The following is a 27,374-nucleotide window of genomic DNA, read 5'->3' on the forward strand; positions in this document are numbered from 1 at the left end:
GAGATTCAGACAGCCCGGCCACGATGGATTACTGGAAGTACTACATCAACAGCATCCTGGCGGACAGGAACATTGAAGACGTGGCTATCGTGGGCGCCTCTGACAATAAGTGCGTGTGGGCGGCCAAGCCAGGAGGGCTCCTCGCAGCCATCTCGCCTCAAGAAGTGGGCTTGATCACAGGCCAGGATCGGAAAACATTCCTGCTAACAGGAATCACTGTAGCTGGCAAAAAGTGCAGTGTGATTCGTGACAGCCTGCTGGTGGATGCAGACAACGTGATGGATGTCAGAAGCAAAGGCAGTGACAGCAGATCCATCTGTATTGGCAAGACCCCCAAAGCCCTGATCTTCCTCATGGGTAATAAGGGAGTCCATGGAGGAGCCCTCAACCAAAAGGTCCATGATATGATTGTGGGCATGAAAGCATGAAGCAAATATGCCAAAGAGACAAACATCTTCTGTCTGAGCACAGAGGCACAGTCGTTGCTATAGCAGAGAAGGGAAATAAACCTGATTTTGTTGCAAATGTCTTTTCCTGCAGCTTTCAGGTCGGGGGGTGCTGGGCAGGCAGCAGTGCTGGGACACTAACAGTCTACCTGACCAGCTGTGGTGCAGAAGGGAGTAACATGTACATTCCTCATCAGGATGCTCGGTATTACCTGAGTGGTCTCCCAGCCATCTTGGGTAGTTGCTCCCTGTTGTTCTCATTTTACTGACTGATTTTGGGGTGAAGGTCTCTGATAACATTAGCTTCGGGAAAGGGCAGGAGGGAGGGCAATCCCTTTGCTCTCTTGTTCACCACTTTGCTGTTTAAATCACGCCCTAATGCCAGTCATGGTTTTTGAGACCTTTCTCTTTCTACAAGTAGGCCACAACACTAAGGATAAGCAGGACTTGTGTTTATTTTGAATTTGCCCCTGAAACAAGCCCAGTTTGTTCTGGATATTAACTGTTGATCAGCAGAGCCTTGTGCTGCTGTTGGACTCTGTGGGAGGCAAGTGCAGAGATAGTCTGCCGCCTGCTCACCTTCTGTATCATTTGAGACCCCTTCTTATGCTACTTTACTGAGCAAATTGGGTTTTTTATGAGATAAGTTACCTGTCTTGCGTCTGTGGCATGGGGATCTTCTGAAGGTTGCTTCCTTTCCATCCTGCTCAGTCACACTGTCTGGCCTCAAGATCACGGGTCCCTGTAAACCCCCAGGAGCCCCAGGAGGATGCGGAGCTGTGCCAAACACTGCAGACTTCCTCCTCCATTCACCCGTACAGCCCTCCTTTCCTGCTCCTGCTTGTAACCCTAAATGGCCAGTCTGAAATGAGGCAGAACTGGTGCGCTTGAGATGGGACCGATGCAAGGAAGACTCGAGGGGTATCTCCGGCAGGGCCGATCTCCTCACACGTGGGCTTTCCTTACTCTGTTACTCCTGGCAGCCGTGGCAGCTGCCTGGCAGTGAGCCTAAATCCACCACACGCCATTCTGCTGGAGCACAGATGGGCTGTGACCACTCGCCACGGTGAGGCACCCCACCCTCCATACCCCTCCATTGCACCAGGTAAATCATAGGTGCTAAACTGCTTGGTCTGGTTTGACCAGACCTCCCCCACCACCTTCAAATTGTTGAGCCACTGAGTCAAAAATAATTGCTCGTGATGACTTTATGACTCTGCCACAGACAAGAGACAAGAGCCAGCCCTGCTGAGCACACTGAGAGCCTTTGCGCACTCTTTGATAACCATTAATCTTCTCATTTAACATGGAGTCAATATTTTGTAATTTAATTGAATTCACACAGAGATCTTTAATCTGCAACTGCACCCACAGGAGCAGAAAAACGCTATAAGGGGAACCAGGCATCTAATGTATTATCAAATGTTCAACAAAACTGCAATGACTGCCTAATTAGTAAGCACTATCTGATAAGCAGTGCTTACAAGCATGAATCAAAACAAATTAACGTAAGTACTAAAGGGATAAAAACACAAACTGGTTTTAGAATCTAACAATAAAGCTATGCATCAAATGCAATAAATGAAAAAAATATATTTGTGCTGGCCACATGATTTTAAAAAAGCCTGGGCATTCCTGATGAACATTGATGCTTATTTTCACAAGCTTAAGGCAAAAATGAGTAACTATCTCCGGTGATTTCTCGAGCACTGGTAGTACTCTCCGCTGTGCAAATCACAAAATGCAGAAAGCTTTTGCCCTCTGAACTTCAGCCTACGAGGCATCAAAATGACAGGATTTGGAATAAGAGGAAAAAATTTTGGATGATTTACTGCTTGCTCCCTTCTTCTGGGTGCCAGAGAAAATAGGTCTGGAGTGTATATATACTTTACTAGCATGAGAATATGGAGAAGTGTGGACCTATATAGTGTGATGGTGGTGTGAATAGCTATAGCTTCTCCCTAGCTACACATTATAGGCAGCACAATGGTGTACAAAAGCAGATTCTTTCAGTTTGAAGGACTTGTTAACTAAATTCAGAAATAACTCACCTTTGCTAACAATTGCATATTAATTTAGAGAAAAAATTATTTCTAAATCCAAGAAGGACCTTAAGCTTTCATTCTGTAAATCTCTCAGCCTGGAGCCTAAGGAGAAAAAGCCCTGAAAAGCAGCTGTTACATTCAGCCCTGACTCTTCTTGGAGACCATGGTATGAAGGAGCTTGAAGAGGAATAACAGAAGGCGGCAGCATCTGCATAATCTCTCCTCTCCTGCTGTGATACTGGGAACGTAGAATTAGAAATAGCTGCAGAGAGCATGGTTGTGGCTTAACGTTTCAGCTCTAAGACTGCAGCCTTTGAGGAAAGCCCCCTTCACCCATACACCAGGCACCTCTCAAAAAGCTTCCAGTAAATAGCTTGACCAGCAGGTTTGTTTAATCCTCCATCCCAGGCACACCTGTGCTTGCTTAGGAGCCACCAACTCCTCCTGCTGTAAAGCAATGTGAATAGAGCCATTCAGACAAAGTGTAGGTACTGCTTTTGTTAAAATCCAAACACAGCCTCTTGTGTGACAGAACGGTATTTGCCGTAGCCAGAGCGGGCACGGTAAACCCGCACTTAAAAGGAAATGACTGTGTTTTCAATTGCTTATAACTTCATCAAACTTTCAGGACAGTTGTGCTGAAATTCTCCGCACCGGAGTCTTGCCTCGGGCTCCTTAAAACGTGTCTGGTCAGATGAAGGATTCGCAGTGTCAATCCCACAGCAAACTGGGGCCGGGCTGTCTCGGTCACAAAAGCAGTGTGTCTTGAAAAAGCATGGTGTCAGGTGTCAGCTCAGAAGTATCCACATGACAAATTTTCAGGTGGAACAAGTTTTATGGAAAAAGTAATGACATATCTGCCTTCAGATGCAGTGGGCAATTGGAGATAATTCTTCTAGAGGCAAACCTAGACTCTTGTAGCAGTGACTCAATCAGAGGTCTAAGATGAATGACGAGGAAAGAGTTGAAGAATTTTACTTGTTTCCACTAAAAAACCAAGTGACTGGATCTTGCAGGTCTTCAGTATGTGCACAGTGCTGTACTTTGGAAAGGCATAAAATACCACACTGAGGGGGAGACTTGGATGGACATCACAAAAAAATTCCCAGTGACAAAGACAGCAAAATGCTGGCCTAGATTAGGGGACAGTTTGTTAGGATGGAGCTAAATGTAGGCTGGCTTGTCTCAGTGAAGGAATAGGGTTAAATGCCCACACCAGGGATATGCCAGTTATTTTTCCAGTGACTCTCTGATAATTCAGCAAAAGGCAGGGATGAGCAGATGACACAGCCAAGTATGCAGTCATCCTATGCTGATTTCAACAAGATATGACAAAAATTATATTACACACACACACACAAATTATATCCTTCTTCTGAACTTAGAACAAACAATAAATTCAAAAGATTCCTTCATAGAGAGGAGGGGAAGATAAAAGCATTGCTGTTTCCTCTTAAAATCTTCAAGGAAATCAGAGTTCAGTGAGTCATGCACTAGAAATGAGCTCAGTGAAATTCATGTACGAAAAATCTGAGGCGAATAATTGGCAATGATAGAATTAAAAATAGTCATTAATGATAAATGCCTTTTATTGGAGCCAGAGCAATCAGATAAAGGGATCTTTTTTTGTGAGGCTTTTCCTACACAGAGAATCATAAATCAAAAGGCCAGGCAGGCTGGTAGGCTACTTCGTTCACTGTCCAGTCATATAGGAAGATGAATTGAAAATTGTCCTTTACTTCCAGTCAAATGCTCAACTTCAGTCTCCCTGAATTCACCAGGACAATACAGAAATGGTTGTTCCAGGCACATGTTTGGCCCACTATTAACTAACGCAGGCTAAGGACATTACAAGTTCTCTGCATGTTCTGTAATAGTCTGAATAGTCAGGATAGAGCTGGATGTCATCTGGGAGAGCAGGTAAGGACCAAAGGAGAGGCTTTGCTGGGGAGCAGTGCATTTATTCTGCAGCACAAGGACTAACACACTTCTGCAGCTATGGTTTAGCAGCCATCATGGGGGAGGATGGGATTCACCAAGGACAGGAAAGTCCCCACCCGAATTCAGGCACAGCTGAAAAAGCAATCTAATGCTAGCTTAGTGTCCCAGGAAAGGAAGGAGCAAGAATTCCTTTATGGGCAGCAGAAATAGAGGAATACAGAAAGCATGAGGAGGCAAGTACATACGGCATGCTGGAGCTGGGGTCCACGGCAACTCCTGGGGGAGGTCATTCCAGTCTGCCGACCTCCGTTCCTCCAGCGCTTGAAATTACACGTCCTGTCTTAAGCAGTTGTTATCTCTCCAGCAGAGGATGAGATTCAGAAACAAGAAGTGGCCGTGGCTCATCCCCTTCCCTCCAGTGAAGCATCCTTAATGAATGTTTTTAAGGCACAGCAAGAACCTCAGGGGAAAGTTTAATGCATTTTCACGTGTTGAAGGAAAAAAAAAAAAACAACACAAGAACAATGTTCCTGGGGCTTTACATTTTAAACACTTGCATACAGGAGGCTCAGGATTCAACTGGGTAGAAAACACTGGTATACGGAGACACACATTACACTGCTGGGACCCAACATCCTGAAGATGGGTCTGGACAAACCAGGAGGCCAGCCTAGGGGAGGGCAGGAAATCCCAGCAGGAGATGAGGCAGAACAACGAGGCAGGCTGACAAGGCTGGAAATCTGATTTTTTCCCAGGAGATGGCACTAAAGGACAATTGCCTTTCAGCCGGCACAGTGCAATGCAGCGGAAATTTTGCTGGGGGCCAAACTGTTCCTCAGGCAGTTTGCGCTGCCATCTTCGCAAGTTGCTCCTTGTTATCAGAAGCAAAGCTTTATTCTTAGCGTCTGTGCTTTAGCAAGGGTGAGGATATCAGTCTTTTACATCTCTATACAGTAGGTAAATATAAGCTTTCTGCTTATCATGGCAGGATCCCACTCGTAGCCTCAGAGTCACCCAGGCTGGAAGGACCCCAGGAGGTCTCTCCTCCAGCCCCCTGCTCACAGCAGGGTCAACACTGAATTCACACCAGGTTGCTGTCCACTTTGTACAGTCATGCCTTGAGAGCCTCCAGAGACAGACGCTCCCCAGCCTCCTGAAGTAACCTGTTCTCATGCTTAATTATCATATTAGTGGTTTTTTCCCCCTTGTATCTGGCTGGGAACTCCCCAGTTTCAATTTATGACCATGGCCTCGTGCTTGTCTGGCTGCGGACCTCAGTAAAAAGCCTGGCTCCGTCTTGTTGGCAACCCCTTCTTAGGTATTGAAAAGCTGCTGTGAGGTCCCTCCTAAGTCTTCCCTCCTCCAGCTGAACAAGCCCAGAGCCCTGAGCCTCTCCTCGTAGGCGACGCAGGATTCAGGAAGGAGCACCACCCTCTCGGACCTCAGGCTAGACTTCACCCTAAAACAGGCCTGGCAGCCTGATATGACTTCCTACAAGAAGGAAGGGGAGAATTTTATTCCTTTACTTTCTTTATAATTTAATTATCTCCATTAATCTACAAGCTCTTTAGGCTCTCTACTGCTCCTTGAAGAAAAAGGACACTCTGTACAGGTAACTGCAGCAGCTTGGTACTCATTTTAGGACCAGTTTTGTCTCAGACGAAGCCAGTGCCTAGCTAACAAGGGACTCAGGATACAGAAAAAGAGACAACTGGTTTTACAGCACCCCAACACAAAACCTGCCCCCTTGCCAGTCTTACAGACAGGCAGAGGACAGAAAGATCATTCATCCCTGAAGTGAACCTTGGCCTGGGACTGGCAAAGCCCTGGAAGTGCCTAAGTGACGTAGTGTGGTGTGGTACAGCTCTCCTCAGCTACAGCACTTCAAAGGCAAGCTGTGCAAGAGCGCTTCCTTGCTGCTAATGTTGCAGGACAAAGGACAATAGCTGTGAGTTCTCTGCCATTTCCTCAGAGCCTACGGTAAGCCAGAGTAGTAATTAAATGCTCTGGCAAAACCAGCAGAAATAAGCTTTATTCTGCTCTGTGACTCATTGAGCAGGCGCTAGGAATAGCCAGGGATTTAATTTAAAAGTGACTCGCCAGGCTGTCAGGTTAGTGGAGTTCATTCCTGAGAGAAGCTTGGACGAGTTGACTAGTTCTTGCCACTCTTGCCACTCTCGCACGTATTCAGCTTCCTGAACTTATTTATCCAGCTGTTTGTTATAAAGCATGGTGAAAGGCGGGTACAAATCTGAAGGGAACCAGGTAGCACAGTAGCACACCACTGAAAACAAAAAGCTGCGAGGTGAAGCCATGGGTAGAGGTGCCAAGCAAGTGCCTGAAGGGAGGAACATATTTCGCCCAGCTCAAACATCAAATCAAGCCTTGCCCTTGTACCTGCTGTACCGTAATATCCACCACATCCCGCCTTTGTCTATGACAGGGTCAAACGTCTGTTTTGTTCCTCAAAGGAACCAGGAGATAAGCTGCGGACAAGCCCGTTTTAATAAAAGAGCCTGCCTGAGCCCGTGGGTTGAAAGCTCTCCCTGCTGGGGTTGCCTCTCCCAGGCCAGCCTCGCCAAGAGCACATAAAGCCCGTGCAGAAGCCGAGAGTTAATCCCGGACTGCCCTCCTGGCTTGGCATGCTGTCAGGGCTGCCCCGGAGAGCCCAGCCTCCTCACCGTCACCTCCTCACCGTCACCGACGTCTCGCTCTCCTCTGAGTCACTTGCAGACTTCCAGCACAACGGCTCTGCTTCAGATGGAGGTTGCCATTTCTTCTCGGCTGAGCAGGATGATCTGCCACCCGATGCCGAGTTAGTCAGGGAATATTTCCTCATCTCTTATGTCACCGAGACAACATTTAGCAACAGCGCTGTAGGATCGGCCCTGTCGCACCTGTTTGCATCGTAGCTAAGCCAGACCTGGCACAGCAGGGATGCTGCCACGATTGACAGGAATCGCCATCCAATTTTATTGCCAAATAAACCTCACCCCTCAGATTCAGATTTTCTAGACACTGCTGTGTGAGCTGGGCTGGTGAAGAGAGTAGCAAACCCTCAGGCCAAGGCTTGGCCTCACAAATGCCCTCCACCAGCTGAGGAGCAAATTACTGCTCAAGGAGAACTGATAAGCAGCACTAATTGGTAGCCTCAGCGAGAACCATCAGTTCATTCTGAGGAAGGAAAATAGGCTGGCATGAATCACCAGCTGTTTTATAGCAACAGCATAGGTTACTTGCTTACTTTTTCTTTCTCTCTCCTCTTTCTTTCTTTGTTTTTGGTCTCTTTTAGAAACACCATTCGGCAGAAGCTGACTCGCCAATATGCATCAAGCTTTTCTTTTCTCAGGCTCACGCAGAAACACCATTTACATATCATTCGGATTCTGTATGGATGGCAACCAGGTTATTCCCTTAAAGTTGCACCAGGCGAGCAGAGACCATAGGTCAGCAGGCAAAAGTCAGTGGTAACCACTGTGCTAAGTGGTTCCACAAGCTAAAGTTCATGTTTACCTTTGTGGAAAGTCCCTGCACTGAATGGGTTGGACCCTGGGTGTTGCAATGAGGGAGCAGCCTTGCTCTTCAGAGGACACACGGACAAATAGATGGACACTCATTTCACACAGAAAAATGGAGACACAAATCCCCCCTGCATTGCTTTAGTCATTTAAAAAAAAGCTCTAATGATTCACACTGTGAAAGCACTGTAAAACACAGCGTGGTGTAACAAAATTTGAAGTTAATCCCAAAGTATGCAGGCTGGTGTGGCACACGGGTGTTAGGACAGCCCTGTTCTTACTGCGAAAGACACAGCAGTTATCAATACCCTCTGGCATGCTGGTGGGGCAGATCGGAGGCACAGGTCTGTCCCCACAAGGAAGCTCAAGAAAGCTCAAGCGAAACAACTAAAGGCATGAAATCAATGAGCGAAATCCCTTTGTGGCTATTCCTACCCCAACTCGTGCAGCCTTAGAACCTCTGCAGCCTCATCTCCACACCTTGCCGTTCCTGAGCATTTCCATGCAGTCTGGGCTACAACCGTGTCCTAGAAGAGCACTGAGGCCACAGGCAGAACAACACGGGGAAGTTTACACTGCAGCTTCCCCTCACTGTTTGGGCCACCGCTGAGAAAGTCCTCCTTTGTGTGCTTACTTATGTGTGTAGGTAAACACACAACATGGATCACATTACTTTTATTCACAGTCCAGTTAGAAAAGAGCATTAAAAAAAAATCCACCTTTATTTCATTTGTACATGTAAAAGAAATAGTGTGGTTTGCTAAGACATGCAAACCCCTTCATTCAAAAAAGGCAAAGAAAGCAAATGAACAGCATTTTTTTCCAGATAAGTCAACTCCTTGATTACAACACTACTATCAAAACTAGAAAGATCTGTAATACAGAGAAAGTGCTAGCAGGGAAATCATTTACTGCTACCACAAAAGACTGACAGAAAAAAAACCAAAACCCACAGAATTTTGAAGGCCCATAAACCCCCTTTTTCCTGTGTCATCAGTACAGGATTTATATCCCTGGAGGTGTGACACGGAAGCTGCTCCATCCGCACCACTGAGCTGAGCCATCTGATGTTGACATCCTCTAGCTACAACTTCCACATACGGAAATGAAGTAGCTGGCAGGTTATTTGGCCCCATTCTTATATAAAACGGTTGTACCTTCTTATACCAAACGCTGTATGTAGGTTTTTTTCAGATGCAGCTGCTAATCCATTTTTTTTCCTGGTGAACACCACAGAACTGGGTGTTCTCATGCCCCAGCTTCCAGAATCAGGTATGTCAGATATAAACTCCGTTCTCAGTAAAAAAATATATGCAGATTTCACAGCAGCAGAGGAAAAGTTTAAAGTATTAATCACAGTGAACCTTTAATGCCCCAAAATCAGAAGACAAAGACACCTCATTTTCTTTCTGGATTTTTACATCAGTCTTAAGATTTAAAGGCTCATTATGTCCAGTGTTTGAAATGAACAACCGTGATGCAGCAAAGCTCTCCGTGTCTCAGACCATAGTCCATTTACATCCAAGTATATTTTTAAGTATACTCATAATCTTAACCCTCTCGGGGGAGGAAGACCTCAGAAAACCAAAGACTACCTTTTCCTGATCCCTCGTTATCTGTTTCCTCCACTGCTTTGACAATTCCTCTCACTAGCCATACTCAGATCTCCACATCCCCAGCTGCCCTCCCGTCCTCTATTTTCCTTCATTTCTCTCTCCCTCATCTACTTGCTTTTCCATCCGTCCTTGGCTCCCTTCCACACACAGCACAAAGCTCTAGAAAACCAACTCATGTCCGAGAACAAACTTCAGCTCAATTAGTCGAAGATTATTTCCTTATCCTTGCATTTCTTCAACCCGATCTGATTTTATAAAGCGCTGGAAGTTTTTGCAGAGAAGAGCACTCAGTCCTGGGGAAGGGGCTGGGAGCTGGGACTGTTTGTCCAAGAGGTTTCTCAGATGCGGGCCTCAGATTTAATCCTAAGAAAGCAGCAATGGCCTCCCGTCCTCCCTGGTGGGGCGCGTGGAACTGCGCTAGCGGACGAAGGATGCCACCTGCGCTGCCACTCCAAAGGGAGCGGAATAGGCCGCCGCTAATCCTTGCAGACCGACCACCAAGTAGCGGCATCCCTTCTGCAGAGCTTTGCCGACATTCTGCGGAGAGAGACGGGAGAAGGGGATTAAAAAAAAAAAAAAAAAAAAGGAGAGGTGATGGAAAATACCTTCACATAAAATCATTCCGACAGCCAACGTTACCGACCCAGAAAATGAACTTCTCCCTCAGCTACTGAGGGCTCGAGCATGGAACAACATTTTACCACCTATTTTTATATAGAAATACACACCCACAGAGTATAGTTAAACCGAATGGATGCAGCCTCCGCAGGAAGCCAGGCTTTTACGTGGGCTTCTATTCGAGAATAAAATTAGTTTAAATTCACACCTAGTTTGTAGAAGTACGTGTCTCCCACACACACACATTCTAAGTATGTTAGTAACTCTTGAAAGTACATAAGCTGTTAAAACTGGTGCTGAACAAGAAGGCAGTACGTCACTGAGATCACTTTTATGGAAATTTCATTGCTTTTTGTCAAAACAAGATTTTTTTGGTCAAAATAAGAATGTTTTGACCCACTTTCACGTCTGTACATGTTTCAGAACTCATCTGTGTACTGCATTAGAGATAACATGCTACAGATTATTTAAACTAAAAACCATCTAATTTTAATTTCACTCTTGATAGTTTTTGCTCATATGGCTAGTCACGACTGGGGGATTAATACAATGTGGTCAGTTTGGGAGGAATATCAGAATTAATTGTTAGTAACACTTTATGGTTGTGTGGGACTAGATCAGAATTATCTCTTGTAATATGGAAAACACTGAAACAGAGGATATACTTTTAAATCGGTGAAATCCAGTCAATATCTATTATATTCCTAGGATTTCTTAAAGCTGGATTACAGTGGTACTGGCACATGAAAGCCTTCAGCTGTCATGATGTCACTACATAGCTGAATTCTGCTGTATTTACTCCTATGGAAACTTACTTGAAGAGAGTTAAAATGGCAAAATAAAAAGGCAGCTCGAGCCCGGGTGTAGAGCCTGAGGACGGAGGAGGAGACGCAGGGCCTTGCCTTCCCTTCCCTTCCCACATCTGCCCCTGTCCTAATATGTCACACTGGCAACTTCTTTCCTCCTTGCTGCACTGTGTGCAACTTACCTACCCGGACCTCCCCAACGCTTTCACGCGTTGTTCTTTACTGCCAAAGCCAAACTGGCAAACCTTCCCTGTGGGGATGTCGTCTGACCAATACAAAAGGGAATACGTAGTGTCCAAGAACTGGCCTGTGCTCTAAACGCTGTTATGAGGACCCTTATACCAACAGCACATATAGCGATGGCACCAACAGCAAAATTACGAACTGCTGCGATATAACCATGCTCACAAAACTACTCTGTATAAATCAAGCCTTACAGACTTGAGACTGCTTCATACTACATGTGTTTACTGTGACTTGGAAATCACAGTGTTGGAAACTCAAAATACCAAATCCATCATGAGAGTGAAATATTCTATTCATCTCTTTATGAAACAGCAGTATTTGTGAGGCAGCTCATGACTATGCTGTCATCTGTAAACTCTGTCAATTTTCAAAGTAAGTAACTTTGCCAAGCTAACTGGCATTTTCTGCATGTCAGACATAGCAAGCATATCTTTACCAAAATCATCATTTTTTAAAGAATGCAGTAGAAAGTCACGTCTCGTACCGACATCTGTAATCTCTCCAGCAGGATAAGATTCCCGACACCAGACAGGTTTTTCCTGCTAACACAGAAACTATTTTTTGCTACAAATATGCAAGACATACCTGAGCTGTATTTAAGTGACATGAACAAGGGAAAAATAATCGAATTCTTCCAAATAGCACTTTTGTAATCAAAGGCACCCGCCCTCCAGGGGGGGAAAAAAATAAACCACCAGACTGCAGGACTTGTGACTTTCCACACAGGAAAGCAAAAGAACAATTTTGATCCAAAACAGTTGTTACACAATGAAGAACATGTTGCATTTTTTTCTTTAACTCATACCCGTGATTTTCAGGGGACACTGGCAAATGAGTGTACTGGAGGGATGTTACTACCCTTTCTTTCGGTCACTTAAGTAGAAGAAAAAATAAAAGCAGGCCAATTAACTGGAAGTTTTAAGGAATGGTGTCAAAACAATGACGCCGAGGGAAATGCAGAACAAAGAAAGGCAAAGTACCCGTCACATGGATCTGCTTAGTGTCATTTTCACTCCGAAACGGCAGATTTTCCACTCTTTGATCCAGGCGGGGGTCGGTGTCCCGCCTTCCCCAGCAGGACCGGCTCCCGCCCGGCAAGAGCAAGCCAGCGGGCTGACCCCCGCCTCGGAGCTAAGCACCGGCGCCTAAAATGCCCGAAGGACAAGGGGGACTTCCAAGAGCTCCTCGGAAAAGTCGGTGCCGAGACCCCGCAGCCCGCCCTCCCCGCCCGGCGCCGAGGGTCCCCGCTCCGGCTGCCCCGGGCGGCGGCGGCCGGCCCGGCAGCGCTCTGCCCTCACCTTCCCGTACTTCTTCAGCCGTTTCCCGTAGGGCCGCTTGCCGGCGGCCCGCGGCGGGCGCAGCGGCTCGTAGCAGTCGGGCAGGAGGGCGAAGCGCACCTTCCTGGAGGCAGCGCCCTCCTCCTCCTCCAGCGGGGCCCCCGCGCTGCCCCCAGCCACCGCCGCCTCCTCCTCCTCCTCGCCGGGCAGGATAGAGACCTGGTCGTCGCCGGGCCCGCGGCGGGAGTACCTGCCCCTCGCCTTGGCGCCCAGCCGCGCACCCACCGTCATGGTGCCGCCGGGCGCCGACCCGTCTGCGCGGAGCTACGGGCGCTTCCTCCGCCGCCGCCGCTGCGCCACAGGTGTGGCCGGAGGCGGCCGCTGCTCCCACCCCGGGGCGGGACGGCCTCCGCCGCCGTGCGGGTCCTGCCCGCGGAAACCGTCCCGGGGCCGCCGGGCGAGGGCTAGCGGAGCCGCGGCGTCGGGCACTGGCCCCGGCACCCCCGGCCCCGCCGCGGCTCTGGTGCGGATAACCGTGTCTCGCCTTGCTAGGGGAGAGGGGAGTTGCTGGGGGAAGCCCGGGACTCGCCGACCGTCAGCTGAGGAGAGGGGAGGCCCGCCCTGTCGCTAGCGCTGGGACGGGGGGAGCCAGCCCCTGCACTGCACCCGGGCTGCTTCGGTCTCCGTGCCGCGACTGGGGGTGACACACTGAAATAGCTGCTTCCCTGGCATCGCACGCACCGCTCCACGCCAGCAGCGGGTTTGGGAGATCACGCTCTTTTTGCAGTCGGAAAAAAAAGCCGAACTCCCTGGTAATCCCTCTGTTATAGGTGTTCCTACTACAGCCTCGGGTGAACAGCACCTCCAGTGTGCAGGGCTCTGTTCTGCTGCCCCTGGCCAAGGGGAACGTACCAAAGCCTTCATGTAAAGGCAAAATTTCTCAGTGGTTTTTGCCCAGATGCAGAGGGAGGCTGACAGCCGCGCTCCTCTGCGGCTGGGTGGGCTTGCAGTTTAACAACCGCACTCCTAAGCCATGTTCATGTAGCTGGGGTAGTCAAGAAAAGCAACATTGTGTAGGGAGGATCGATATCATTTATTAAACCAGTTGGTATATTTATCAACATTTGATATATATACAAATAGTTCGGACAAGCAGATGCCATAAGGGGACAGACTAATCCTTTACTGTGGATTTTTCTTACCTAGGAACAAAGCCTTGAACCTGTGCCTCCCCGAGATGCGCCCTTAACATTCAGCAAGTAAATCCTGCACCTAGCGTAGTTATCTGCCCCAAGGATGGTGTTTCACCATCGTCACAGCTCCAGCCAGAAAGCTGTGTAACAGACAGCTTGGCCAGTCCTCTGAAGGGTGCAAGATGTGAGCTAAGTCTCAGGTTCATTGCTACGGGAAAACTGCTCTGTCCCTTCCCCTATTAAAGGCGTCACCACTCCTGTTAACTGTCATCAGGTTTTTAATTTAAATCTCCAGGAGGTTGAGGTGGAGACCTAAACCCAGGACAGGATTTCATGCTCTGAGTACCAGTCTCAAACGGACGCCTACCACAGACCACGCGTGGCCCTCGGAGCTCCTCCTTCCTCCGGGCTCTGGCTGCGGCAGCGCCTGCGAGGGCCCGTTTCTGAGCCACCCGGTTCTCTCCCCCACCTCCTGGAGCCAGATGCTGAACTTGCCTACGTCCTGGAGGCGCAGGTATGTCCTAAGCGCTGCAGAGACTGAAACAGAGCAGCACCATAGGTCCTGTCCCAAGTACTCGCTTTAACAATAAACATAACATGGTAGGGAGCCTGAAGCAGCGAGGTATAGAAGTTAAATTTTGCATGCTCTGATACATCGCTGTAGATTTTAACGTGCTACTTTCTTGGATAGTTTGAGGGATGAAGTCATTGGTTGATGTTGATTAATTAGCAGCATCAAGAAATAAAATATCAATAATCTGTAAGCAGATCTTTACAGATCTGTAAATGGGATCTTTAATCTTGTTAACCTCAAGCTACCTTGAAAAATTTTAAAGAAAAAAAAATGCATTAAATATTTTTCTGGGGCTTTGAAAAGTGTTTACATCTAGGTTTTCTATTTATAGATCCATTACTGAATGTATACTTTGCCTCTAAACAAGAAGTACAAAGATAGTGAAAGATAATCTGTCTCCTCAGGAGGGGCAAGCCTTTCCTCACAGACTGGGTTTGTACCTCACGAGTTTGTTTCATTTTCCAGAGTTCAACTATCAAGACCTCAGAGCATACATCTCTCAACTGAGATTTACTGTCTCCATTTGCGTGGCGGCAGGGGAATCACAACACGTTCTGAGATGAAGAGGTCCACGGTACCTCTTAGGTGTATGACACTGGGTATCAAAGGTCTCACGTCTAATAGCTCGTGGAATTTTAGCATCATCATAACTATATGGCAATAATGACACCACTTGGTTCTCAAGCATTATGTTTCAACCACAGAAGCAGGAGTGAACATTTATAGTCCTTTCATTGACCTATGTGCATTTCAGTGCTTTAAACTGGACTGCATGAAAAGGGATCTACTTAGTTTGGAAGCGTCTGTATACCTTAAATAAATAGAGCAAAAAACCAACCCCAACCCAAAACAGCAGAGCCACACAGTAGTCTAACTGCTCACCCCACCCACTCCAAGCACCCCCTAGAAATGCTGCCAAGAAATTACAACCAAATACATAAGCCCTCTGAAGATCCGAGACATCCCTATCCCCTCCTGGAGCCGTGGAACATGACGTGGCATTTAACTGTCTTTCGGATTTCTCAAGTTAAAGCTGTGCTGATAAAATGCCACACTGATCCCCTCCCACGTGAAAGTCAAGCTGCATTTTGGATCCAAATGCTCTTATCCCACTCTTAGGCAAGGAGTAACTTATACGTAACAGGTACATAACAAGGCACTGTTGAGGGACCCAAAAAAAAGGCATTAAGGATTCAGTATGCAACGTCTCACTGATTTCCATACTAAGTACGCTCTGCTTGCCAATAAAACCAGCAGTTCTGAAAAAGTCTCTTTCTCGGATCTTCCCATCTTATTCCTGCCAGGAACAGGAGATTTGGAAAGCCAAATGAGGCATTTGGGTGCACCTACGCTTTTCGTGCCCTCGCTGAAGCACTTGGTGTATTTGCTACGGAGAGCGTAACATGGTTCACAGCTCATCTTCCAACAAGGCAAAAGAAGGAAGGAGGGCAGCAGGGTTTGGGAATCAGGGCCATTTCACACTGCTGGCAGTTACTGGAAATAATACCATTTGCAGACTGACCATATATAGAAACACTAAATTGGCACTTCAGGGTGCCGTGTTTCATGGGAGAGTTGAACTAAAATTTGTAACCTCTGTCCTCTGGAAGTGCTGTCTGTGTTTTGTGGAACATTAATACATCTCTGGTTGCATGTAGTGCTGAAAACCAGCGACAATCTAGGCCAAAGTCAGCTGTGTAAAAACACGGCCTGTAAAGCGGGAAGCGATCCTAAGTACTTAATCTACCGTCTCACAGCATGACCTATATTTTTTCCACTGAACCTTCTGAAAAGGCAAAGGGTTTTGCTTCATGACTAAGTTCATACATGATCTTGGATTAACATCACGGTTACGTTCCAGTAGTGTATTTTCAAGGATAATTGAACATTCATGGACATTTACGGGTAAATTGAGCAGACACACAAACCCCTCCCGCGGCTGATTTTTGGTGAATTTCTGGAAAAGCTCCTGGACATCCATTTCTAAGAAATGCTAAACCACTGATACTTTCTGGACAGCGCAGGACCACAGAACCGATGCAATGCTAATCCTGAATTCACACAAAGTTGAAGATGAAATCTGTACGCCTTTAGACTATTTGGCTACCTGCAGTAATTACTGCGCTTTTATAAAGGGCAAACAACAAGTATTTTAGTATGAGAACTGTTCAAGTAAGTTTTAATAGAGTGCACCAGTGAATCAAGATGACTTGCATCAGATTTTGTTTCAATGAACATCAGATAAAAAAAGAAAAGGGGCTACAGTTCTTTCTTTCCAAACACCACCCTTTTTCTAAGGCAACAATACACGTCCATTTCCGAACATAACTGTTACATAGGAAAGCTACATCACAGTACAGTATGTAAAGTCCATCTCGGTCAAGAAGCCATTAGAGAATGGCACATTTACTACACTTACAGCCTTCTAACTTAGGGTTACAGAGTTTACCACAGCTTTTTTTTTTAATTTTTATTTTTTAAAGTGACGATTTCTTAATGAACTTTCTATTCTTCACAAGAGTGTGCAGATGGGGCCCATATGTTGATATTACAGTAATTACGACATTAAATAACATTGCACAACCAACCTCTATGGTTAATTCAGTACAAAATAACAAGTATTAAAATGTACCAGTACTAGTGGTTTTACATAGTTTATAATCATTAATTATGAAGGAAAAAAATGTGGGGTTTTTTTTCTTTTCTTTTCTGTAGGCAAGTGCCTAATTACAAAGCTGCACATTACAGGCATAATGATGTGGAATAAATACAAGAAATCTGGTAAAATATTAAACACAAACAGGTTACATGGGAACAAACTGTACAACCACGAAAGCATAAATCAACAATTTATCATTATAAACAAGGTATGTTTAGCTGTAAAATATTATGTGGAATTGCATGTACTCTTTGGGGGCACATGTTCCAAAAGCCAAGCTAATTCCTGAGGTGGTATTATTAACTTATAGAATTGGTCAACACTTCAGATTATCTTGTGCTATTAAACAGTCCCAATATTAATATATTTCCATAAAATGGAATTTATAATATTCTGAAGGCAGCAAACAAGTGATATTTTACACCATGATATTCAAATGAAATAATTACGGTTCTCCATTTTGGTGCTACATTTATTAACGGGCCATGGGAGTAAGCACTGTAATTTGCAGACAGAACATCACTTACGCCTGGTTTCTCTTCCCCCACAGCTCTGAGCTGGCCCAAGGCAGAACAAAGTTTTTTAAACTGTAAGTGCCAACACTGTAAACATGTTTGTTTTTTGTTTTGTTTTTCCAACTAAACACTGTCCAATAACAAGGATAAGAGCCAAAGATAAGCAGGAACAGTCTCGTGTAGAACAAAAGCCGATTATTCATCAACTTTTGGTTCAAATCATGAACAATCTTTAAATAACTAAAAATGGTCATGCTACAGTTGTGAAAACTATTTTTGTGCATTTGACTCAGGACACAAGTTTTTTAAAAAACGCATGATAGAGGTAAGACTTATAAAAACCACCAAAAATGTAAATGATAGGGAAGAACTTTTCCAACTCAAAGCATCAAACATACATTTCTGTGCAGAAATCTAGACAACTATACAAGATCTGAATTTAAGCAGTCATCTTTTTATTATACAACTCTATGAACATAAAATGAACAGAATGCTCTATATACTTACCTGTACATGTGAACATAACTTCTTTAGCTACAGTTATTTAATATAGGTCATACTGGATTTAACTTTACAATTCTGAATAACTATGTATAACCTTATTGCAATAAGGGCAATTTCTACATGGGGAGTTTCACAGGCCAATCACATTAGGCGTAACCAGTACATTCAAAGTGTAGATCATGTATGAATCTTCCCTGATCCCAAAAAATTTAGGTTCTCTTTACAGCTTAAGCTCATTTGCTATCTTGGATGCAATGTTCTTAAATGCGATAGAAGTCCCAGATATTCTCTTGAAACGAACTCCATTGAGCGACAATCGTGGCAGTTTGCAGACTTCCATCTCCCACTGAACAAGGCTATCTTGTCGTGCATCGCCGTGAACACAGAAGAGCAAAAACCTCTCTTTTTGTTCGTAATCACAGTTATTAGCATCTAACACTTTCCGAATCTCTCTCATCATATCGTTCGGGTCCATAGAACTAGTGGTCTTCATACTCCACGTGAACCGCAAGGAGCGTGGCTTCGAATCTTTGCTATCCTCCTTCTCTCTGTCTTTTGGCTCCCCAGAAGCACTCCTGGAAGAAGTGACATACAGAACAGTCAAAAATAAAAGCAGTATAACCAAGAGATAGAAGAGAAATACAGTTCTTGAACAGGGGTTTCTAAACTGCGATTGACGCACCACTAGTCACACGTGAGCTAATTCAAAGAGTTGGATGGATGCTGTCGGAACAGTTGCGCACCATCTCCTGCACGCATGTGCGCTTCGGCACAGCACTGGGAGCTGCTACCAGCACTGGTGCAGCTCCCAGTTGTGGCACACAAGCAAAGCAAGTTTGGAAACCCCTGCTCTAAAATGTTCTGATGACATGTGCAATGGTGATTGCAGCAGACACACGTTACTCCATACTGCTCCAAAGAAAGTGGAATCTATGTAAAAGCATGACTGAAGTTCTGCTGATTTCATGGTCTGGAGCATGCCATACACCAACAAAACTGAAGTTGAGGGACACAATCCTGAAGCATAAATCATACTGTAAAAGCAGCAGAGGAAGAAATCCCCACCTTGTGATTCACAAGTCTTCAGTTAATTCCCTCCCCTCTTTTCTGCCTTTCCCCCCTTTTGCATTTATTATGGATTTTTGACCTCTCTCTGTGTAAAAAGACCTTATAATAACGTGCTTTATTTTAACTGATGAAGCAGAATTTTTTGCTGTAATTTGGTTGTGAACAGCTTGTTTGTCAACCAGTTCAGTACAGTCAGCAACTTTTTCACAGAAGAAACAGTGACATGTAGACATAAAGTATTTTAGTTGATACAGTGACTTGGACAAAATTTCAAGGGAGTGATTTCCAATTAATATTCTTACTCTGACGCTTCCTTACCAAATAGATTACTTATTCCATTGTAGAAAGCATTTTGAGAAACAGCACTCATTATTTTAAAGTAATTCCACAGCCAACTATTTCTGTTCTTGTCCCAGGTACTTAAGATGCCTGATGCCTCCCCATCTGTCACTGGGGAAAGGTGCTGTTCTCATTTTGATAGTCTATAAACTGTCGCTATTCAGAGAGGAGTCAAAACAAGCATTTTTAATTTAACTTTCAGTGTGATCCCCAGAGAACCACATTGATCTTAAGGGATAGAGCATGGCAGGGATAAGATCTCAAACGACTTTTAGCCCAAAACAGACACTGTAGGATGACAAAAAGTAGAGGAAGCTAGAGAATGAAAGCAAGAGCTGAAAGCAACTTCACACTTCATTTGAACATTTGATTAATCTCTTTTCCCTTTCCACATCAAGAATTCAACAGCTAATAGACTTTGAATTGAAAAGGGCTAACGTAGATAAAATGCATTGTGTATTTTGCAATGTATCCTGTTAAGAATGTGCTGCTTTTTTTTAAATAAAGGCTTTCTGTTTTGAAAACTAAGTCAATACTTTCTGTAAGTGACCAGTTTAGAATGCAAACTACAATGCCTGTTCATTAGAGAGCATAAAAATAAAAAATTATGCACTGTGCTAAGCACACCAAAAATGCAGAACCAAATGCTGAAACATGGCAAAAGAGCAGATATACTGGAAAAATGAGCATATGAAGGAATGCTTTATTACTAACAAAGCATCTATAGATTTGTGCACAGCGGTTGCCATACAAATTCAATATTTAGCGGTTACCACCCTTTTTGTCTGAATGACACTTATTTCTCAGTGCAAAGTGACATTCATTTCTCAGAGACTATAAGGTGTTTACTTCTGGCAAACAGCAGCTTTAGTAATGAACACAGTACGTAACTATAGTAAAAATTTAATATATACATATATACACACAGACAAACATGAAGTATACTACATTTTCCACTGAAACCAAAGTAAACACCATTAAATATTTATAAGCCAAAACATGATTTTAAGTGCCTAAATGATTGGTTAGCTCCTACGGGGGGCTTTAATATTCAAAGTAATATCCTTAAATAAAGTTTTATGTTAAATACTTCGAAAGAAAGCAAAAATGAGGAATAAAGGACCTCACCAAAACCCCCTCCCCCCAAATAAAAAACATTTTTGAAATGCAGATTACTTAAGCACTATTCTATTTTACATCCTGATTAAAAATCTTTAAGAAACCACTTAAACCTTGATGCGAAAGACCTAGGAGCGAAGTATTAATAGTGGCTCCTCACCTTGAGGTGTCAGTTCTGCCACTGGCTTCGCCTTCACTTGGATCCCTCAAAACAAAGTTAAGGTTGAGATTCAATGATAAAGGTGAAAAATAAAAGTTAAGAAAACCTACATCTAGAACAATGTTAAATAGCTACTGAACCAAAAAAAAAAAAAAAATCAGTATAATAATGCCAAGGCTAATACTGTTTAATAGTATTTTTTCACAGCTGTAATTTTAATTTCCCTTTATGATACCTTAACTTCTTTCAGCTCTGACATGTAATGGTTTAATGTTTTTTTTAAAACTGATGGTAAAACTAACACGTTGTTCCCAACCTACTGCAGACAGAGCAATGGCCACATGTAATTCCAGCAAGCACAGAGGAGCAGTCAATCAAGGTGGTCCAGGGGGGCTCCACTCTGCACCCTTCCGGGCCAGGCCTTTAGACCTCAGTCCTGAAACCACTTAGGTACACGCCCATGCTTAAGCACACTCAAGTAATTAAAGGTAAGACGTGCCTAAGAGTTTGCAAGACCAAATGTTTGGAGCCCAGTTCAGAACGGTTACTTCAACATTTGCTTAACTTTAAACAAATCAGGCATTACATTGACTTTGGTAAGATTACCGGTGAGCTTGAGGTTAAACATATCTGTTTTATCTTGTTGAATTAGAGCTGTACTTTACCAAGGAACTGTTTTGTATTATGCCTTTTTAGTCTGAAGCAACTTGAAAAATATCCATAGATTGCATAAGCCACCGATGTACGTTCCTAGTGCTGCTGTACAAACATTTTAGCACCCAATTTCAATTAGCTAATTAATACCCTCAAAACACAAATACTTTAGTAACTAACATCAGAGAAGTATCATTTGACATAAACCATCGATACAAAATACTTCAATACCCTATTCATTAAGCTTTCTCATTATGCATTTATTTTATATACTTACCAGAAAAGGCATTTACCTTTGCCAAAAGATAGTAAAAGTCTTTCATGACACCTTCTAATCAAAGTATGCTTTAAACCATTATTTCCTGAACAGTACAGAAGTTAAAAAGCATGCAGTTATGTGATTCAACTAAAAGAACAGCAAAACACCCCCTGAACCTCCACCCATATAATCCCAGCCACTAAAAGTCTCAAACCCAAAGTTTAAAAAAAATAAACACAACAAAGCACCAAACACCACCACCACGACCAGCAACAAAACAAACAAAAACCCTACAAAGCCTTCACTATAGGAAAATGTATTTTTAGCAGTATAAAACATAATAGGAAATTGTATAAAAATGTTCTATAGTAAAGATCATTTCAAAAGACATCAATTTACAATATGTTAATTCTAAATACATACTTTACATAATTTTTACAATATTACTTTAATATTGTAGTTTAACATAATGAAAATACTAATTCTTTGATCTGACTTCAAAAAAATTCAAGATACCATTCCTTGCAAGTAACAATGAGCTATAATGCAAAAAAACAGCCTGTGCTCTTGAAATTGGTTAGTTACTTAGCAGAAAATACCTTTCTTCCCATTTGGAAATCTACACTGACAACACAGTTTACTAACTTCGCTGTAACTTTTTTTTTTCTTTTTAAAACCAGAGAACAAACTCTCTCCCCCAAACTATGTAAGTGCTGGAGATACCAATAATGGAGGATCATAGTCCTGTATCTTCAGGTTTCTGAAAAAAGAAAATAATTCACATACTTTTTTTTTTTTTAGGTCATCATAGGAGGTATTACTTAGACACACACTGACACTTAGCTCACCAGGTTAAATCAATTTTATGAGGAACATCACTGCATTTCTAGCTTTCCCTCTTCTTTTGCCTTTTAATCACCTTACGCAATTCGTATTTTACTTACAAATTTGCAACTACTAGCTTAACCTAGCTTTGAATTTATCTCCCCCCCCCGATAGAATTCGGTACATAACAACATGATTTTGCAAAGAAAATAGAGGTTTCCAAGATATAATTCTGTTGTAAAACTGACAATAATGCAGTATGGACACATCCATAAGTAGGCTTAAGAATTATAGGTAAATCACTGTTAGAAAGAGGCAAACTGAAAATTAAGTCCCCTTTCGGGAAAGCTATTGTGACTGCTAAGTCAACAGTCACTTGATATTAAACAGTGTATTTGAAAATCTTTCCCAGCACCTCTCCTCACAGTAGTATTACTGTTTGCATCATCACAGGAATGAACGCAGGTCCAGGATGTGTGGGTTCTCTTCTTTCAGAATCCTGAACTTACATTTGAAGAAGCTGGTAACATGATATGAGAGGCTGCATGACACTGAAATATTAGTTTTTCCAGACATCCAGACTTCTGCCAACTTCTAAGCTTCTCATTTATTCACAGATTTTAGAATTCCCGGAAATAATTTGTTAATACCTATGCCCTCTAAGCACAGCAATAAAATTGTTGTAAATATAGCCCTTGCAAAAAACTGCACCCAGTTAAAAAAGTACAATATTGTTAACATTAAAGAATGACTCATTTTTAAGTCACTGCTTTCAGTATTTAAGTTCATTAGATTTTAACTTAATTGTAGCATCCTTGTATTTTAGCTGTAAAGCATCAGCAAAAAAACCTTTTGAGTAGCGTTCTCTTGCTCCTTTAAGATAAAGAAGCAGAATAGCTGGTCAAACATAACGGTTACATATACACAGAGAAGTAAAACAAGGCAGGTTCTGGAAGGAACACACAAAACAAGCAGCATTCTAACTAAATTTACATTTACTTCAGACTTAAACTGGAAATTCTCAATGACTTTGCAATTATGGCCCTAATTATAGGCTGGGCTTTTTTTTTTTTTTTTTTCTCTTAAAAATCGAGGTACTAACCTGCGAACAAACTTGGAAGTTATCTTGCTTATTATACCAGTTGATGTCCCTCTTCTAGCATGTGCAAAAGCACCGGTTTCATGTGATGGTGAGGCGGGCGGTCCATTGTAAGTGGCATTACGCCGCTCCCTTAGCTGCTCACCATGGAAAGTGCTTCGACTTGAACTCCCCCGAGGAAAGCGGGTTCGGTCTGGAGTGGTAGTGCTAATACTATGAGCAGACGGGGAAGCAGCAGGCACTCTTTGAGTTGCACTGCTGGGAAAACAGAAGCATAAATAAAGAGAAAGACTATGCTAGAAACCCTCCTACATGACAACCATTTCTGAAAGACAGGAAAACACCCCTGCTCTTGATTCTTTTTTTAAAACCTGAATCTGCTACTGATTTGCTTTTGATTCATACTTAGAAATAATCAAGAGATATTTTCATTGTAAAATCAAATTATCTCAAGTATTAAGAGCAGTTAAAAAAAGTATACACAGATAATAGGACAAAGGAAAAAGGTAGAAAAGTCTGTACTAAGACCTGAAAGTGTTCCCAGCCCTCTTCCAGAAAAATAGGTTCATCAAAACCTTTAACACACAAGCACTCCAAAAACTTAACAGATATTTCTTAAGAATTAATTATCTGGCACAAATAAGTGTATAAAGCTATTTGGGCAGTTAACAGTAAGAGCAACTATACTATGGTGCTTTTAGACAGAAATGAGCCTAGCAACCTACAAAATCAAGAGGTTAACATTTCAGTATTTCATTTTAATTTATGGTGGCCTGTGTTGTATGGTCCTGTCTAAATTAGTTAAATTTTTAACTACTTAAGTTTTCCAGAAGCTTCCAGAGGGAGGCAGTCAAGGAACTTCTTTAACTGTATGCAAACATGTGTGATGAAGAAAATCAGGCTTCAATCACCTGCAATACCCACACTACTTGAGTAAGCTACTGTTTCAAAACAGAATGCAACATGACAGTTTTGAATAGATTACAAACATTTTGAAGTATATCGTGAACTGAACAACAACATTTTTGAAGTGCACAGCATTAAAGAAATAATAATCAATTTATTACCTTGGTCGGTAAGCTTCAGTGCCATCTTTGATGGTTGGCAGTGTAACTTTTATAGGATGACCAGAGGCAGACATAGACTTTTGATGTCGAGGCCGAGTTGATACAGCAGAAGCTACTGCAGAGCCTGCAGAAGATGTGCTACTCGCAGACATTTCTGTTAGGCTTTTACCATGGCAGCAAGGCAGGAGGGACGGACAAATGAAAAGGGAAAAGAAAGGTTAGTGTAAAACCCCATAGAAAACAGGGAAAATAACTAATTTTTTCTTTTAGAACACAGCAAGTGCTGTTTAAATAACCAGAAGACTGGGTGACCGGGCTGCGTTAGTCAGGTAAAGAATACAGGATTCTGAGAAAATTATGTTCATTGATAAATCAAATCACCATATATGTGAAATTAGGCCTTTTCATTCCTCCCAGGATTAAAGCTTACACACACATTATTCAAAGTAATGAAGAAAGACTACAAAGAGTACATGGAAATAGTAAAAAATACTGAAAACGAAATTCGCAAAAGACTTCAATAGATTGATTAAATAGACTCTGCTTTTGTGAGGTGGATATCCTTCTTTTCAGTTACAACTCAAAACACCTAAAACTTGAAACATTTGGAACTGCTGTCACATTATCACTTGGAAGTGACTGTGTTTTTAAAGGACCAAGTTGTACTTCTCCTCTGGACTATCCCAGCCACTGCTAGGCTGAGCCAACCCTTTCAAAATACATTTCCTTCTACTGGTACTTTTATTTCTGCTTCGCCTAAGTGGCAAGGAAGAGATGGAAGTAGCGGCAAAACTATTGTGTTATTAATTTTTAAAACAAAAGTCAAATGACTTAAGCCAAACTACAGCTTTGCCTCTACATGCATAAACCAAATTGCATTAATAATGTATTAGCAACAACAGTCCCAAAGCTAAGTAATATCTGTAGCAAAGAGGTAAAGATTTCGGATGAATAATCCGATGACACAAGATGTTCAGCTACACCAAATCCAAGTTCAACTGCAACACAATGTATTGTAGGAAAGCCAAATATACAACTCAAAAGAAAATCCTTCTCCTTCATTTTTCAGAATATGCTCAAAGAGCTGAGCATAGTCATTGCACTCATAAAAGGAACAGGGATTAAGAGTCATCTGTCCTTTCAATACTACAGAAAAAAATTAAATATAAACTGTAAAATGAAAAACTTTGAAATAAAATCCCTTCACATTATAGTGTTTTTGGTATTAAATCTATTGAAAGAAAAACTTTATCAATCTTTGTGAGATCAGAAAAAATATTTTAGTATGTATTTTAACCCTAAATCTAAAAAATGTATGTTATCTTCTTTCTTTTTAAAAAAGGATTGTTACAAACTTTGTTCAAATATTTTAAACTATACACAAAAATTTCGAAAGACACTTTTGAAAGCACCCATCTAATAATTTGAAATTAATTATTGAAAATTAGTTTTCTGCTTTTTAACGTACCTCCTTAAAGCACTTTAAATAGCTGTACTTTACATGTTCCATAGCTCATCATTTTACTATAGATCAACAGCCCTATACTTTTCTTATTTCCAAAATTAAATGCATCATTAAAAAATTCAAACAGTAAGACAGAAAACAAAACCAAACTAGTTTACTAGATTATATTATTTCACGCTAGGGATTTTTTGGTTCATTTTACCTTAACTGTTTTATTTAAACAGCTTTAAAAAAAAAAATCAGAGTAAGATCTATTGCTTTAAACTAAAAAAAAAAAATAAATAAAAAAAAAATCCAGTTTTTATTATTCTCCATTAAAGCCAGTGTTTTATTTTTCAGTCAAGTACAGGGGTTAACTAACACCAAGGATGAACACAGACGTATTTTAAAAAACAGTAATTGTGGCAGTGTTAAATACTATTGTATTTAACAAAACATACTAAACTGAGTGTAATTATCATCCCACATACAGATACAAATTGGTTACCATCACTACCAAAATATTATTTAGGCCAAAAAATGATATTGAAAAGGATGGACAAGTCTTAAAAATTTGAACTTTTTGAGTGATTACCAGAAGAAATGAAAAAGGATCAGGCTACACTGTTAGGGCAATCCATCTGAAGGTCTCCACAGCAGAATTGCCTACTTAGCTGTGAGCACAGTTATGTTACTCTGTGTTGGAAGACAACCCTTGGTAATAAATGTGATTCCATAAAAGGAGGCAAAGGCAGATTTACACGTTTAGTTATAAATTTCATCAGAAACATAGAAACTGCAGTGGAAGACAAGATGAAAACATACAGTCAGACTTTGTGTATTCCACACCATGCTTCACAGTGGTATTGATTAATTGCATAACCTGCTTCTTCTATGCCTCAGTTCTTGTACCCAAATTAATAAGCAAGAAAAAGTTGAAGAATACCTGTTGTCCTTCCCATTCTGTATTGCAGAATAGCGATCTGAAGAACGTTCACAAACGTAAGTGTTCCTCCTTGTCATTCCACTACCAGAAAATACATTATTCTAGAAGAAAATTAAGACTAAAATTAAATTAAATACTTTCTTCTACTGTATATTATGTTGTACAAAAATGTAAGCACTGTAAGCAAATCAAAACAGTTTCAGCTGTTTATGTATATTCTTAATGTCTTCAAATGTACTAGGTTAATCTGTTGACACAAATAATTTATATCATCAGTTATTTTTTTCCCAATAGCTTATTCACCATCTCATTACTGTACCATTGAGAGTACACTAAAAGAAAATGTGGAGAAATTTAATTTTGCTGACATTTGCTTTACTAAGTGTTTTTATCCAATTCCCACACACTGTCTTACTGAATTATTTGTCTCTGGGAT

At 42.3% G+C, this 27,374-nt stretch overlaps 3 protein-coding genes across 8 annotated transcripts in view; 1 reads left to right on the plus strand and 2 right to left on the minus strand.

Annotated features, from left to right (window-relative positions):
• Nucleotides 1–23: 23 nt before the first annotated feature.
• On the plus strand, nt 24–428 carry PFN3 (profilin 3). The gene has a single exon (XM_050893112.1). The coding sequence runs from the start codon at nt 24–26 to the stop codon at nt 426–428; it is 405 nt and encodes a 134-aa protein (XP_050749069.1).
• An 8,227-nt stretch (nt 429–8,655) lies between these two features.
• C3H1orf115 (chromosome 3 C1orf115 homolog) lies at nt 8,656–12,804 on the minus strand. The gene is made up of 2 exons (XM_050894511.1): nt 12,535–12,804; nt 8,656–10,103 (listed from the first exon to the last, which is right to left on the minus strand). Exons 1-2 carry the CDS (start codon nt 12,802–12,804, stop codon nt 9,984–9,986), a joined length of 390 nt encoding a protein of 129 aa, XP_050750468.1. The 3' UTR covers nt 8,656–9,983.
• A 3,638-nt stretch (nt 12,805–16,442) lies between these two features.
• Nucleotides 16,443–27,374, minus strand: part of MARK1 (microtubule affinity regulating kinase 1) — a 60,489-nt gene continuing 49,557 nt past the window's right edge. For 3 of the 6 annotated variants that reach the window (XM_050893092.1, XM_050893091.1, XM_050893096.1), the window contains 5 exons: nt 26,939–27,039; nt 24,549–24,710; nt 23,485–23,739; nt 20,645–20,689; nt 16,443–18,533 (listed from right to left, as the gene is read on the minus strand). In XM_050893092.1, coding sequence (XP_050749049.1) covers nt 18,179–18,533; nt 20,645–20,689; nt 23,485–23,739; nt 24,549–24,710; nt 26,939–27,039 — 918 coding nt within the window. In that variant the 3' untranslated portion in view covers nt 16,443–18,178. The remainder of the gene's footprint in view (nt 18,534–20,644; nt 20,690–23,484; nt 23,740–24,548; nt 24,711–26,938; nt 27,040–27,374) is intronic. The other 3 variants (XM_050893093.1, XM_050893095.1, XM_050893094.1) reach the window with 3 other exon arrangements.

Source organism: Gymnogyps californianus, chromosome 3 (assembly GCF_018139145.2).
Source record: "Gymnogyps californianus isolate 813 chromosome 3, ASM1813914v2, whole genome shotgun sequence".
Classification (NCBI taxonomy): Eukaryota; Metazoa; Chordata; class Aves; order Accipitriformes; family Cathartidae; genus Gymnogyps; species Gymnogyps californianus.